The 17,783-nt window shown below is 31.7% G+C and overlaps 1 protein-coding gene across 2 annotated transcripts in view; it reads right to left on the bottom strand.

Moving 5' to 3' along the window:
- The window catches only part of LOC143051289 (A disintegrin and metalloproteinase with thrombospondin motifs 9-like), a 115,967-nt gene that overhangs the window by 92,848 nt on the left and 5,336 nt on the right, over positions 1–17,783 (bottom strand). For both annotated transcript variants that reach the window (XM_076224243.1, XM_076224249.1), the window contains one exon: positions 16,985–17,126. In XM_076224243.1, coding sequence (XP_076080358.1) covers positions 16,985–17,126 — 142 coding nt within the window. The remainder of the gene's footprint in view (positions 1–16,984; positions 17,127–17,783) is intronic.

Below are 17,783 nucleotides of genomic sequence, written 5' to 3'. Positions count from 1 at the left end.
TAGCGGAAAATAAAAGTAGATATTGATAAAAATTTCAGGGTTGTCAGACATCGTTCAACCTAGACTTTGCCATTGACAAATCAACTGCAATCCGGGTATGTTAACGTTATTGTCATTTTGTGTGAATACCAAATATGAAATTACACGCATTTCTTTAGATTCTGAAACTGTTATCTTACAGCTCTGCAAAAGACTTCATTGCACAAAATGTAAACATATTAGATACAGTACAACGAATGAACAATATTCTGCTGAGCAAGCAACAAACAGCCATATCTGATTGAAACTTGATAAATCAGACTCCCTTAACTTACCTATCAGATACATGTAAATATCTTAATTCATCTTAATTTACATTCAAATATTCCAAACAGCACATTTAATCCCACAATTAGTGCTGTAATCCATTTAAATCTGGTGACTCATTCGGACCTTAGATGATTTTAAGATAGGGGAATTTAACACACATTTGTTATAATAGGTGCATAATAGCTGCACGACCTTGCATGGTGCAGTCAGGTGTCAAATTAAAGGTTTGATTACTATCTAAATTACAGGTAAATAGATTTACAAATATAAATATCACAATTTACGATATCATTCATGTTTCTGTACAGTGATAATCTGCTCCTTATGTATCTTTATATTTAATGTCAGGCGCATGATAACCCCTGCCTTTACATAATCCCATTGACGAAATTGATGAGATAAAATTATAGGAAGATAGCTAATCTAACCTAAGCAGACTCAAAAATTGAATGAGAGTCTAGTCTTAATACCAAAATATGAAAAATTTAATATTGGAATATACAATGTACCTTTATAAATATTTAAAACATAAGATGGTAAAATTCCGTTTTTTTTCTGTGAATGAATAGGGTTAATTTCATTAGTTTGATTGACATGTTATGCATTTCAATCAAAATTATTTCAATTATTATCAAGTATGGGAAAGGAATTTGAAGTAAGACAAAATCGTATCATATGCTACGTAAAGTCCATGCAAGCAATGTTACTTTTTCTATAAACTCGTTTTCCTGTTAAAGCTGTCTAGGATCAGTTCTAATTAATTCCACCTACAAGTTGTTTTAACTTATGAGACCTGTCCACTTTACTGGATTATTATGGTCAGTATGACCTCCCATGTCTGAGGGGGATTCTAAGTCTAACAAATTGACAGTTTATCAGTCTGTCAAACTTGTCACTTATTACTCCTGGCAAACCAGGCCATAACATCAGCAACATTTGGTTAAAAAAAATGTCGCTTAAAAGTTTAAAAAAAATCTATTTCTTATTTTTCTCCAATTTTGAATACAGAGTCTTGAAAAAAATAATTTATAAAGAAATTAATTTCCTTGGTTGCCCTCTCAACTATAACATGACCATAACTGTCCTGGTCTGTTTTATAAAGTGAAAGATACGATACATCGGTCTTACAGGAAATTATGGCCATTTACTTGACATATATCAAACAAAAGAAAAGAAACTTAGTTCACTTCAAAGTCATATATCATAAAAAAAAGTATAAAACAATTCTTTTTCTATAAATTTCCATTTTTCATTTTGTAATATGAGTCATTTGTCATCAATCAAATTCAATATAAGAAAAATATATGAAATATGTGGGGAAAATGCCTGTTAGACAACAACCTAACAACTTAAAAAATACAGGCTTGAATTCATACTTTAGCAAAACCATGAAGTGAAATATCCATGAAAATATGTACACACCAAAATAAATTAATCAACAGTACAATTTTTTTATTTTTTTTGAAAACATGAAAAATTTATGATATCAAAAACAATTTCAATTTTGAAAAAAAAACTTTCTAAAGAAGTGAAAAACACATATATTTCAATGACTGGTAGCTCCAACCCTCATGCAAAAGTTCTTGTGTCTGTTGTCCCATGTTACAAGGTATGGTTTCTGGTCCACTCCTATTTGTTTACATTTAGCAGAGACGTTGTTTTCATAACAGTATCATTTATACATGTACCTTTTCAATTCTTACAAAAGTCTTGTTTTCTGTTTAAATTTTTCTATTAAAAAAATCAAAGATCTCTCAGATATACTGGGAAGTCTACTACTTTTTTAGAATATAAAGACCTTAATACTATAAAAACATGTATCATGACCCATATAGTACAAGATAATTACGATGATCCTTGTTCAAACACCTATGGCCATGTTTTTCATTATCTAACAATATTATATGATACTATCTAAATATGACAACCTGTCATAGAAAATATAGTAGTATTATGTCATTATAAGTCTGTCGGACACCTTAGCCTGTACAACATGACAACAAAACATCATACCCACAAGTCAACTGTTAGATATGTTTGTCGGTCATTACAAATATGTGCAAAATACACAAATGTACAATGACAAAATAATGCTATTCCTAAAGCCAAACCACAGAAAATGTCTCATTACCTTCGGAGATCACAAAGATATATCTACAATTCCTCTAGCTAAATTTTGCTGTTATTTATTTATAAACAAATGACCTTTGTTTCGTTCTTTTAGATTAACAAAACTTTACATAATTATTCAAATAGGAAAGGCGGATGCTGTGAAACAAATGATCAAGTAATTTAATAGTCATTGTAAAAATAACATCAAGTGAAAACTCAAACAAGTGAAACTGCGAGCTACTGCTCACTGATGATACCCCCGCCGCAAGTGGATAATATTAATAGTGTAAAAATATGCAAGTGTTCGGTAAACAGGAAGTTGTCGAGTGATGAATCTGAAAACGCATCACACGGCATAGCTGACTTATATAAATCCTGAAACCAAATTTCAGAAATCCTTGTATTGTAGTTCCTGAGAAAAATGTGACGAAAATTTTCAACTTGGCTATCATGTGTAAAATCATACAAGTGTTCGGTAAACAGGAAGTTGTCGAGTGATGAATCTGAAAACGCATCACACGGTATAGCTGACTTATATAAATCCTGAAACCAAATTTCAGAAATCCTTGTATTGTAGTTCCTGAGAAAAATGTGACGAAAATTTTCAACTTGGCTATCATGTGTAAAATCATACAAGTGTTCGGTAAACAGGAAGTTGTCGAGTGATGAATCTGAAAACGCATCACACGGTATAGCTGACTTATATAAATCCTGAAACCAAATTTCAGAAATCCTTGTATTGTAGTTCCTGAGAAAAATGTGACGAAAATTTTCAACTTGGCTATAATGTGTAAAATCAGACAAGTGTTCGGTAAACAGGAAGTTGTCAAGTGATGAATCTGAAAACGCATCACACGGTATGGCTGACATATATAAATGTTGATACCAAATTACAGAAAGGGTGGATGTGTAGTTCCTGAGAAAAATGTGACGAAAGTTTCATGGGACGGACTGACTGACGGACGGACTGACGGACTGATGGACGGACTGACGGACGGACTGACGGACTGATGGACGGACTGACGGACGGACTGACGGACAGACAGAGGTAAAACAGTATACCCCCCCTTTTTTAAAGCGGGGGTATAATTATATAATAGGAAATACATGCTCATATACAAACTTTTAAAACTGCAGATAAACTGTAGTATGAAAATATAAGAAATTTTATGAATTACAACCCATAAAGTAAGATCATTTTTTTTAATGTCTACTAAAACATTTTTTGTTCTTGGTAGATACTGGGAAGACCCATTCCCATAAAGTAATAAGGATTAAGTTTTTCTGGTATTGTAGAATAAAGCTGGCAAAATGTAAACTATATCTTGCTTTTATATCATTAATAAATGCATGATAGGTAAAAATTGTAATGCATTGATTCTTATCATAATATTTACATTTGTATACAAACTAATTGCTAGATTTCCTGATACTTTGACATTGACTACAACTGAAATGTTACACGGACCCCCACTAACTGCTAGCATTACAAAAGTACAAATATGTACTTATCCATTCATAAATTTTCATGAATGGAATAAAAATTGTCACTCATTTTACAAATAGATACTCATCTTCCTTTTTATGTATGTAATAAACCCACAATATTACTTCATCAAAATACAATATTTAAAGATCAAAGGCAATTTTTTCATTATCCTAATTATTTGAGGAATAACCACAATTAAATTTTAGAACATAAAATTGCATAGGTCACTGCAGTGGTACTATTTTGGAGATTTAATGACAAAAGTTATTTCAAAATACCTTCAAAAGTAATTAATCATCTGTGTGATAAGGTGTATAGTTTTTATGAATAAGTTTCAAACCAACAAACTTTGAAAAATGACACTCACTCAGATTATAAAATAAATCTAAATGAACAAAATGAAGTATTTATTTGATATTAGTCACAAGATAAATAAGAGTAAAATTACTTTTTTAATGCATCAAGAATCATAAGAACAAAAGCATTTAAATTGGACAAAATTAACCATAAATAGCTCAAATTGTTATGTATATTATGACTTACTATGCAGTAAATAAAGAAAAATTGTAAATTTTCACAAAAAAAACTACAAAATATGAAATGCTTGTTTGTCAAGTTTCAATTCATAAAACTTATTTGTACATATGGAATTTACTGCTTTGATGTCATTATGTAACAAAAATCTGAATGAACTACAACTTGAAGATTTGTACCTTCAAAAGAATGAATTAATCTTACATGTACTATTGTATAATTTCAGTCATCCTTCTAATAGCTTCATGTTTCAATATAGTAAGCCTTTAATTTCACATGAAGTCAGAATATCAAAGATGTATTTCAATACTAGCTGAAATCAATCTACGTTTTAATAGTTGGTGTTTCAGTATGTGCCAAACACCACTAGCCTTGGGTTTGACTATGGAAAAATTTGGTAAGACAAATACAAGTGTAATCTTGAAATGACCTTTAGGGCTTGTAGCTGGTATACAAGTTTTTGGCAATGGAACACTGAAATATACTTTGAACAGATCATTGTTTCACTTTCAAATGTCATTGCTGATGCAAAACAAATAATGTCAGCCATTAAAATATCCATACTAGAGCTATCTGGAAGCCTTAACCTAATTCACAAGTGAGATGGAACAAAGCCTTCAGAGTATGTCTAAAAGGTCTGAGATCATGGCATTCATAAACTGCCTTATAAGTCAAACTTTTATTCCCATTTTCAATGCAAAAAATTTGATTTTCCATTTTTTTTAATACATATATTTGTTAGAGCTGGTCTGACTTCTAAATTTCAGTAAGAAAGTCTGTCATTGGTAAAATAATATGATTTTGAACCCTTGGGCTATATTTAACAATAGTTTTTGTCTCCTAAAAAGAAAATTTGTAACATAAATCAAAATGATCATGAAACATCATTATAACTGTCAAAATTTAACATACTCTTAATTAAATAATAAACAATAAATAAATTTACAATCATTTCTGATATAACATCCTTTGATGTGTGAAAAATAAGAAATCAAAATGTCCTAATGACCTAGAATTTACTTTATTAAATGTCATGAAGTGAAAGTCTTAATTAAAACTTTATTACTGTTATTTTTGGTATTACAACATATTACAACATCAAACACTACCAAACCAATTTATTAGTGTGCTTATATTTTCAATAAACAAATTAAAGGTGACTTTTAAATATTTAAAGCACCACTATGTATGTAAAGTCAAGATTAAGGGATGTTAAGTTAAACTTTTCACTATTTATATTTGGCAACAATTCTTTTACAGTTTTACATTTGAACAAACACTCTGAGACATCTTTAAACTTAGAAAGTTAAACAACTGAGTAAAATACATAACAAATATTTACTACATTAAAGAAATGTTGAGAGGAGTTAAGCCTATAAGCATCAATACAGTACACGGAGACTTGAAGGCTAAAGATTTCCCAGCAGTTACTATTCCATCACAAAATTTCAACGATTTGTAAAAAAAGAAATCTTGAGCGGAACTAGGCCTATAAGCATCATTAAAGTATACAGAGACTTGAAGGCTAAAGATTTACCAGCAGTTACTATTCCGTCACAAAATTTCAACGATTTGTAGAAAAAGAAATCTTGAGCGGAACTAGGCCTATAAGCATCATTACAGTATACAGAGACTTGAAGGCTAAAGATTTACCAGCAGTTACTAAATTTCTAACCTTCTACTTCAACGATTTTCTATATCATGTCGGAAAAAGCCAAAAACAGTATTCAACATGTATATTTTTCCCAAAGTATTTCAAGCATGCTTATGTATGAATTCCAATACAGTCAATAACAGGACTGAAACTCTTAGTGAGACACTACTACTACAAAAAACAGCACTTTTGTTCAAGACCATTTCAACAAAAGCAAGCAATACGAGAAAAGTACAACACACATGTCCAATCAGACCTAATGGAAAGCGACATGTACTATAACGTGATAGGAATGATCACCATGATTATTTAAGAATGATAATCATGATAAGTTGAATGCAATTTCTGTTAAATGGTATACATTGATAAAATATCAGCTGAGTTTGATCTGAATGATGTACCTGTAATATCAGTATGTATAGACACCTGTTAATTGTGAAAGCTTTACACAGATTGTGTCAATTTACTTCTGTCTGTATGTCTAATTCTATTATCATGTTCTGTCTGGGCTAACACAACTGACCATAGGTAATCAGGCTAATTATCATCTCATATACTTAATCATTTTTTGCGATCTTTTCTGTCAGAGAACTCTTTTACTGTAAGAAACTGTTGCAAAAATTTTAATTTCTGAAGAAACACTTTCAACTTTTGATTGGGAAAATAAGACATTACAACCCCAACCCTTTACTGACCAGCACCCATAATACCATCCTACATCCTGAAAAATATGTTAAAGTACATCAAATTACCTATTTTTCTTTTTATCATCTTAAAGATATATAATAAAGATTCCATCAAAAGGGTGTATTATCAGAATACCTGAATAAATCATCTCTGTTTCAATGAAAGATAGCAGAAACAAAAGCTCATGGGAAGTTCAGTAGGTTACTTGTTATAGTTTAACTTTCTAATTGTAATACTCTGTATTAGCATTTTTCCTCCCAAGACCAATTTTCTACATTATTTTCTATTTCCTATCTAACATTTTTGTATAATTAGAAACACTATCTTTAACCCCAAGGATAAAGAAACTATCCTATTACTATTGTATGTTTATTTGGTCAGTGAAAAAAGGTCATTTTTTGAGTGGTTAAGTGTCATGATGTCAATAGTGTCAACCCTAACCCTAATCCTAACCCTAACCCTAACGCTAACCCTAACTCTAACCCTAACCCTAACCCTAACCCTAACCCTAACCCTTACCCTTACCCTAACCCTAACCCTAACCCTAACCCTAATCCTACCTCTAAACTTAAACTCTAACCCTAAACCCTATAGCAAAAGATACATAGTAAATCCATGAATTGCTGCATACAAATCACACTCTATGAGGGCTAACAACTTCTTAATGTTTCTGCACCTCTTAAGATGTAACATCTAAATATGTCTAGCTTTAGTGCATTTATTGCAGTTTCAATTAGATTCTACATAGATAAATATCAAAATAAAACTCTTTTTGAAGTCATGATTTACAAAAAAATGTGGAAATTGATTAACCTTTGAATATTGTATATAAGAAGATGATTTATGAAATAAATATATAAACTATATACTATCACAACTATTCATTAATGTAGATACCACTTGTTTTACTTAGATATCACAGAGATACGAAAACCAGTATCATTAGAGGAACACTCATAAAACAGGTCTACACAAAATTATAGAACCAATCTTAATGCAAACACTTTGAAGCAATAATTTTCAGTATAAAAAGAATTATAATTTAATACATGTAAATTCAAACAAATGAAATCCGTATTATCTCCTCAATTATCCCATAGATTCATGGGTTTATATGTCTTTGGATATCCCATAACTAGAATAAAAAGTTATTACCCATCAAACATTAATATGTCTATACCCACTCTTTTCCATAGGCAGATCCAAAAGGGGGGGTTAGATAATTATATAGGGAATCAATAAAGCATGACTGGAGTGGGTCCCCCTTAGGTCAGTCAGCAGGCCTCCCTTATAAAAAGTTCCGGATCTGCCACTGTTCTCAGTGTATACTAAAATAAGGTGATGGTTTATTTCACTGTAGACCTAGATATACTGGTAAGTGACAGATGACCTTGATATGTACATGGTTCATCTAATCCTGGTAGGGATAAAATGTTTTAACTGTATCCACATATGGGCACACAGATAGAGTCTGACGGACAAGCATTGTAATTATATACTTCTACGTTTTTCTAACCATGGATAATACGTTGATGAATGCATATCACAACATTTTACTTCTTTAACCTCATTCAACCTCTTGTAGTAAAAAATAACTATCAATTAATTACCGTGCTACACGATTCTCTAATTTTGTCTAGCCTTTCCTTTCAAATAATCTATAAATTTTCAATAAACTATAATGATCATGAGTTCTGGTTTTTCTACATCAGACCACCAAGCCAAATGTCTTATAAAACTCTGAATGTGTTAGGTACCTGTGATAGTTACTATTGGCACAAGGCCATACTCCATTGTGTCTGACCTTCAAATTCATAAAAGCACTTGTATACACTTGAAAAAAACCAAAATGTGCTGACTGCCATTGTATGGCATCTTATTTGGGATGTGAATTAAATTCAATATATAAAATATTGCATTTAATATTTGAAATAGGGGTAAAGTTTGTATATAATAAAAATGCTCATGATGCTCCGCAAACATTATTGCATTTGTATGTTATGTGAAATACGAAATCAGGGTGAAAGTTATAAGTGGATGCAACACAAATTACCCTTAAGTTAACCAAAACTCTAACCTGGATGCAAAGATAGACTAACTGACGTATTGGGTCAGGTGAGCTAAAGAATGAGAGATAATACTGTGGCAAAAAAAGAAGGAAAGGCATACAAATTAACAGTCCATAAAACACTGCTTCACAGAACAAACTAAACAACGGTAACACAAGCACTACTGAAAAGCAGTAGACAGCTCAGGTGCTCAAAATACAAAAAAAAAATAATTGTACCATTTTAATCCTTTTGTTAAAATCCATGCAATATGGTCAATGTTTTAATGACAGATACCAAAATAGTTATTGCACTGACTGAACCAGAGGTGAGAAGCAGCTGAAACAGACATGATAATAAAAATAGACCTTAAATTACAAGCATGGTCAAATACTTATTAACCAGAGTCTTTCATTAAAACATTTGGCTATTATACCTAATGTAACAATTAATAACAAAGAGACTTAGATTTCTTTTATCATGTATTTGCTTTCTGTGCAAGGTGGAGTTTGTCCACATACCAATACCTGACATTAAATTCACATCAAATGACAGAAAACCAGGGCCACACATGAATGATATCATGTTCACTTTTTGTATAAAATCATCTTCTCTTCATCATAACACATTGTTGTATAAAAATGGGTAATACATAAATCAACTTATATCAGACAGAAGATACAAAATCTTACAGTATGTAAAAACTGCACTCAATATTGGACATCTCTTATTGTAAGCATTCATCTGTGTGTCCAGAAATGTCCTGGTAATAACTTCTATTATTGGATTTTTTAACTTTTAACATCGGAACTAAACACATTTATTCTAAAAACAGTTGTTGGCATGACACGGGTTATGTTCTTCTCATATATGTTATGATGGTATGATACTAAACTCCTAACGGGAAGGATTGTGCCTGATGTTCATATGATGAAATCATAATCTTTCAGTCAGTTTAGTTGAAGTCTGGAGCTGGCATGTCAGTTAACTGCTAGTAGTCTGTTGTTATTTATGTATTATTGTCATTTTGTTTATTTTCTTTGGTTACATCTTCTGACATCAGACTCGGATTTCTCTTGAACTGAATTTTAATGTGCGTATTGTTATGCGTTTACTTTACTACATTGGTTAGAGGTATAGGGGGAGGGTTGAGATCTCACAAACATGTTTAACCCCGCCGCATTTTTGCGCCTGTCCCAAGTCAGGAGCCTCTGGCCTTTGTTAGTCTTGTATTATTTTAATTTTAGTTTCTTGTGTACAATTTGGAAATTAGTATGGCGTTCATTATCACTGGACTAGTATATATTTGTTTAGGGGCCAGCTGAAGGACGCCTCCGGGTGCGGGAATTTCTCGCTACATTGAAGACCTGTTGGTGACCCTCTGCTGTTGTTTTTTATTTGGGCGGGTTGTTGTCTCTTTGACACATTCCCCATTTCCATTCTCAATTTTATTTTAAAAGCTTCCTTCAGAACTTTCTTTTACATAACTTTTGTAATTGAAAAAAAGTTCCTGTTACAACCAGTTACAGAGTTGTATATTTTACATGAGTACATTTTTAAGATAAAAATAAGATGTTGAATCATTGCCAAGGTGACCACCTTCCACAAGAGACAAATGATGTAGAAGTTAGCAACTATAAGTCGACATTTAGGCTTCAGCCTTATACTTAAATATCAGCAACTGTACTTCCAATTAGATTTCATATAGCAATGTCATTTTTTGTAAAGACAAACATGATATTGTTTAGTAAATTTGTATACAGAATTCAAAAATAAAAAGAAAATAATGAAACATTTCTAAAAAAGATCATCCCTTACGTTGCACTTTCCATTCCAAAAACATTGACAAAATCATAACAGTCGCAATAAAATACTGCTTTTTCAGATTATAAATTTATTCGATAGATATAAGTAGATGTGGTATGAGTGTCAAAGAGACAAATTCTCCTGCCAAGTCACAATTTGTAAAAGTAAATCATTATAAGTCTAAGTTTCGTCTTGAAGCCCATATGTTTTCTGGGCAAAATAGTTAGGTGTACATATGCTTAAGTTTGCACAAACAAACCTGCACTGTTTCATCTTAGTTAAATAATGTGCACCTTTTGATTGAGGTCATATCTCCATGCATATTTTATCTTTATATAATAAAGCATTCTTACATCATACAACAAAGAAAAGACAGTAAGTAAGTAATAGCTCATTACATGGCAGTAAATTACTTGACCTTAAAATCAATTATTTTAAACATTAATTTTCCAAAGATGTGACCACACTATCAACAGACATTGACAACACTGAAGGCTAATATTTTCAAAGGTATAAATTGTACTATTTCAACAGTTGTGGCCATTTTTCCGGTAAAATATGATTAATGGAGAGACAGTTATTGTCATAAAAGTTTTATTTTACTAGACAGTAATAATGTGGGAGTAAAGAAGATTGATATATGTATAGATGGTTGTACATATAAAACCATGTTCCTAAGCAATAACCTAACTCTTGGCAAGAATAACTGGTGATAAGCTGGGATTAGACAAGGTCTTCATATCATAACATCATCAATACAATAGCTGGCAATAGTGCAGTACAGTCAAAACAAAACTTTTACTACAAAATAGCCACAAGTTTTGGCAATATGGATTGTATTTGTTTCTTTCATTTTGGCTTTCAAGGGTAACCGAAATTCTATTTTCTTTTGCTTTGTTACCTTCAAATTATGTATGCTCTGAACTTTACTTTTAGTTAAATCATAAGAAATAAGTTCATTTAACTTAACCTAAAATTCACCCTCACATATCATGGTCTCATTACATAAGAATAAGGATGATGTATACTTAATTTTTTTTATATAAATAAGGCCGTTAGTTTTCTCATTTGAATTGTTTTACATTGTCATATCAGGGCCTTTTATAGCTGACTATGCAGTATGGGCTTTGCTCATTGTTGAAGGTCGTAAGGTGACCTATAATTGTTAATGTCTGTGTCATTTTGGTCTCTTGTGGACAGTTGTCTCATTGGCAATCATACCACATCTTCTTTTTTATATTTACCAATGTGACAACTATCAACAAGAGACAAAAGGTAAGGATGTAAAGAAATATGTAATACCTACAACAATGAGCAAAACCCATGTCATATTGTAAGCTTTTAAATGCCATGCGCAACGACAAAATATAAAATAGTTAAAAAGAAAAAATCAATGACCTGATCTATGCTTACAAAAAACAAACAAAACACAAACAAATAAGGCAGATCACAACCAACGACAACCCCTGAATTACAGGCACAACCTTACTTGGAACAGGTACCTATAGAAAGTGGCATATATTGTGATTGCTCTAATTTCTCCCTAGCCTAGGAAAGTGGTGTCATATAAGGCACAACATAAGATCAAACTATAAAAATCACTTGGAAAAGACTTCAGCAAATTCAGGAAAATAGAAGTATATCTTGCAGTTTTAAAAACAGAACCATGTCAAAGCCTTAAAGGCAACTGACCCCATTCTTAAATTTCTTCAAAAAATTCATAATTCATCATGGTTTGAGCAATTATGACAAAAATTGTCATTAAATTGTTGTAAATGGTCCATTCAAAAGGCATTTATATCTAAATGGTGATTTCCATAATAGTTTTTAACTTCTAATAGCAGAATTATAAAGATTAAATGTCGTAACTAACTTTATAGGAAGCCTCTGCTCATTGGAATAGAACAAATAGAAAGAAATTTTAAATACATTTAACATGCAAATTATGATAACAAGCTATTTGGTAACATTTTTGAAGCAGTCATTTGGACTAGTTCATGACTAAGGTACATCATACTGTTTTCAACAAAATTAATATCGGTAAAAGATGGAGATATTTAGGTCATTAGATCTTTATAAATTAGCTGATATATCAAAATTAATATATATACTATATTCAAAGATGACTTTAAAACTGGAAAATAATAATCATTGAGCCTACATTTAGACAACCAACTCACACCACAGAGATAACTTGTCACAAATAGGATAAAAAGATCAGCAATACACAATATTCCTCTTACAAGCTTAAGACTTATGGAATTGTTAATTTCAAGTCTGTAACTGATTTCCACAAAGACCTTACTTTAACTTTGTTACAGCATCAAGACTAATATCTGACAGTACAAATACTAATTAAGTGGGATATGCAAATGACTTCATGCTATTTTGATTTAATAAAAGATGTATATATATTGGTCAATATTTCTGTCAAACATGATTGTTTACTCTCTTTATCTTGCAAAACATATAAGTGTCCAGGGACTTGTGTGGAGCTAAATCAGACAATGATGCCTTAAATGGATAATATTCATGACCCAGGAGATCAAAATATAAAAACTTTGCTTTCTTGATAATAGTTAAGGTAGCATGGAAGTGATATTAATGATGCAGTATTTCACATTGTATAAAAGATGAATAATTCCCTAACTGCAGATAAAACTTACACTACAATTCAGCAAGGGTAGTCAAACTGTAGCCAGAATAACTTCTACCAAGCCTACACTTTAGACTTCAATTTATGCTAAATGATTTATTCAAAAGACTGACCATAAATTCTTTAAATGTCACGATTTCCTTCATTCTTTAAACCTAAATAGAAGACCGGGACAAGATACCATTAAAGGAAATACAATAAATTATAATTAAAGCCCCCTCAAATGTGATTACTGTTAGCACATATTATTAACGGTCAACATCACCTTTTTTCTTCTCGTCCTTAATATGTACTATTCGGAGTAATTAAGGTTGATGGCTAATTCTTTTACTAATCAAGCTTTGCAAATTGGTTTAGAAGGCATTTGAACTTAATCAAGGAAAAAGACCCCATCAAAGATATCTGAACATTTTGTCACAAAATGAATTTATGACGGCTATATATTACAATTTTAACAATTAGCGAGTAATTATAAACAAGACACATAATATTCAAGCCAAGGAATTTCAGTACTTTTAAAACCATTTACTTTCTGATAATATACCATTACAATTTGGTCAGTCATGGTTGAGGACATATATTAAAGTTCATTTTGTACACTGTTCATTACCTATATACACCCTCCACGTAGGTAAAGCAGGTGAAGCAAAAGACAGGTGTTAAAACCAAAGCATCGAGGCTTAATATACAAATAGTATAAATCATAGCACCAAGGATACTAAAGAAAAGCATTCTCTGATGAGATGGCACAAATCAAACACACCAACAGAAAGGTTTAAATTACTATTTAGGCCAATTAATATTATATAAAAAGTGTTGTGTAATGCAATGGACAAAACAAGCTTATTTTAATTGTTAAAAGCATGATTTCCACAGCATGATGATGCATTTTTGCAAGATGAATTACCCTGCATTATATTTCTCTTAAGTATTTAACTTTAATGCTAAATAATGATGTCATCACTGTCAAGTAATGTTACACAAACAAACAAAAAAATACTTTTTGACAACGGCCACCTCACCCCACTACCACCACAAAAAACAAACTTTTTGACAACGGCCACCTCACCCCACTACCACCACAAAAAACAAACTTTTTGACAACGGCCACCTCACCCCACTACCACCACAAAAAACAAACTTTTTGACAACGGCCACCTCACCCCACTACCACCACAAAAAACAAACTTTTTGACAACGGCCACCTCACCCCACTACCACCACAAAAAACAAACTTTTTGACAACGGCCACCTCACCCCACTACCACCACAAAAAACAAACTTTTTGACAACGGCCACCTCACCCCACTACCACCACAAAAAACAAACTTTTTGACAACGGCCACCTCACCCCACTACCACCACAAAAAACAAACTTTTTGACAACGGCCACCTCACCCCACTACCACCACAAAAAACAAACTTTTTGACAACGGCCACCTCACCCCACTACCACCACAAAAAACAAACTTTTTGACAACGGCCACCTCACCCCACTACCACCACAAAAAACAAACTTTTTGACAACGGCCACCTCACCCCACTACCACCACAAAAAAAAAAAAGAAATAGAGAAATATTTCTCTTTAACAGAAAATAAGAGAAGAGACATTTATCTTTGAATTAAAAAAAATCTTGTACAATTTTTCACCATACTTTCATGTTTTAAAAACTTTTTATGAAATATCATTCTTCACAATAAAATCATCCAACAATCCCTTAAAGAAAGTAAACTATAGTAACTTTTCTAATCGCAGAATAATTTCAGAAAATGGAACGATTGTGTTCTAATTTGTGAAAGAGTTAGTGAACAATAAATAATTTGTATTTTAAACATGTTATCAAACTAACTGTAATTTTTAAAAGCATAGCCAAAATCTTTGTACTAGTGACCAACAGACACAACAAATAATAGCGGTCAAATATAATATGTCATTCTAGCAAGTAAATCATGGCCTTTTATCGTTGTCACTGGTCTCATCTTGTATTATACCTGGGTAATGGACCTTCAAATTGTTTTATTACTAGACTAATGGTCAGCTGTCATCAGTTCTATTGTGTCACAATAAAATTCAAATTTGGAGTCTTGTTTAAAATTTATTGCCAGACATTTTATAATTATCAGATGACCTTAGCATGCATGCAGTGATAGAGAATTTCAGAATTCATTCTCAAATAGAATTACATTTAGAAGCCAAGTTGTACACTGGTTTAGTCTTATACAGGAACATAAGGAAAACTACTTAGAGCCATTTCATTTGGGTAAAAATACAACTCCATTTCAGTAGATAAGTGCATTTGCACTTGCAACTGGTCTTTTTTTATTCCACCTTCTTAATGTTGTGGTTTGGATTAAAATGTAAAAAAAAGTTAAGGCAAATAGTATTTAATAATACCAGGAAATAATCCTTGTTCTGTAGTCTAAATTTTAGTGACATGTCCCATATCATTCATCAATGAATATAAAAATTGACAATTTCGCTGTTTTTCTAATACCATAAATGGATCTTCTTATTAAAATCTTGAGAGTTTGTTCAACTAAACATCTGATTGAAATATGCAATTGAATACAAAACTGTAAATATTTTTCTGACTTATTATGGAAAGTAAGCCCATATAATCTTTAATATGATTTGTGGTAATACCTTAATATTTCTCTCTGATCTGCGATAAAGATCGGGTTATACTAATATTTAAGGATAATTCCCTGGCTATGTAAGTATTTTATGTGGTATTTTGACACTCTATAAATTGATCAACCTTTTAATTCAGTTTATTTTCTTCCAGTATTGGCAAGAACTTTAACACCAAATAAATGTATTGTTGATTTCCTATTGTTTACTGCACTTCAATCTATTCCTTAAGCAAAGATTTTTATAATTGGTTTTCTTTAAGTGATATTTGAGGTCCTTTACCTGGTAATACACTTTAGGTAATAGACTCCCAATGATATTATAGATATAAATGTAAAAACTATCTTATTTGTTCAAATAATAAAAATTGAAATTAGTTAAATAAATGAGTCATATTTCAAAAAAATGAAATTTAAGTGATTCCGATTGCATTCCAATATGGATAAACAGAGGCCACATTAAATGAATTATTCATTTGCAATGACCGGGCAGAACGTATTTAAAAATTCCACTATGTTGAATAAGCTAACACCTGAATTTCCAATTAGAATTTCTATTGAAAACAAAAACCCCTAACCTTCAGTATTAAGTAGGTAATGTCACAATAACTATAAACATGACTTTGTGTACTGTTATGTCATATCAGACAATAACTACTTATATATTCATTAAATGTAAGTCAATATCCTGCATTTGTTACATGCATTACCAAGAAATAAGGTTCAACTCCCAAAAGTTCCCCCTTCTTATTAACAAAAACTTCTCGATATTTTCCATAAGACCCATTCCTGGCATGTCTAAAACTATCTAGGGTGTTGGAACAATATGATTAAAGCTGTGATTAACATGGTATCTCATTCTCTTACAGTGGCGGATCAAGGGGATTCTAGGGGTTGGAACCCTCCATTTTTTTTAACACTTAAAACTGCATTTGAATGAGGACATATGGTTAGAACATGCTTCCCTGGGTATGGAACCCCCTCCTTTTAAAAATGGCCAGATCTGCCCCTGTCATATATATATAGAATTTGTACACTGTTACTACATAAATCCTACCTTTTACACCACAGTCTGACTGTGACTTAACTGGATGTGAATGTCTGTAAATGTAATGAGCATTTGTATCTCCTTTAGAAGAATCACTTTCTGTGAAGGGTTCAACAATGAAATGTTCACCATGTGCATGAAATGAACCAAGCTGAAAATAGAAATACAACTTAGTATTCAACTTAAACTTTGGCTTTTAGGTATAAAACTTTAAAAATATGAACGAACAAAAAGTCACTTTGCACCAACAGGTGCTACATGTGGAGCAAGATCTGCCTACCCTAGTAGCACCTGAGATCATCCCCAGTTTATGGTGGGGTTCTTGTTACTTAGTCTTTAGTTTTCTATGTTGTGTCTTGTGTACTATCAACTTTCTGTTTGTCTTTCTATTTTAGCCAAGGCTTTGTCAGTTTATTTTCCATCTATGAGTTCGACTATCCCTCTGGTATCTTCCCCCCCTTCTGGTAAAGTCACCACCCCACATCTGCTTCATTCTATATATACATTATATGCACTACAGAATCTAACATTGTTCTGACTTTCAAGCTTCTGTGTCAATGATACAAAAACAGTACAGACATAAAGTCAGAGATATGGGTTAAAATAAAACGACACATGAGTAAAAATAAAAGTATATGTGGTTTAGTGTAATCAAGACAGCAACACAAAGACAAAAAAAAATACATATATAGAACAACTATTTTTTTTAAAGTATAAGGGGCAACTGAATATTAGCATTGCTATTTTAATTGATAACAGTATTCTCCTCTTTTATATTAGCCATAAATGTCAGTGTAAAAGTGTTTAC

The sequence above is a fragment of the Mytilus galloprovincialis genome, chromosome 1 (assembly GCF_965363235.1).
Source record: "Mytilus galloprovincialis chromosome 1, xbMytGall1.hap1.1, whole genome shotgun sequence".
Taxonomy (NCBI): domain Eukaryota; kingdom Metazoa; phylum Mollusca; class Bivalvia; order Mytilida; family Mytilidae; genus Mytilus; species Mytilus galloprovincialis.
This window is presented reverse-complemented; position numbering and strand designations above follow the sequence as displayed.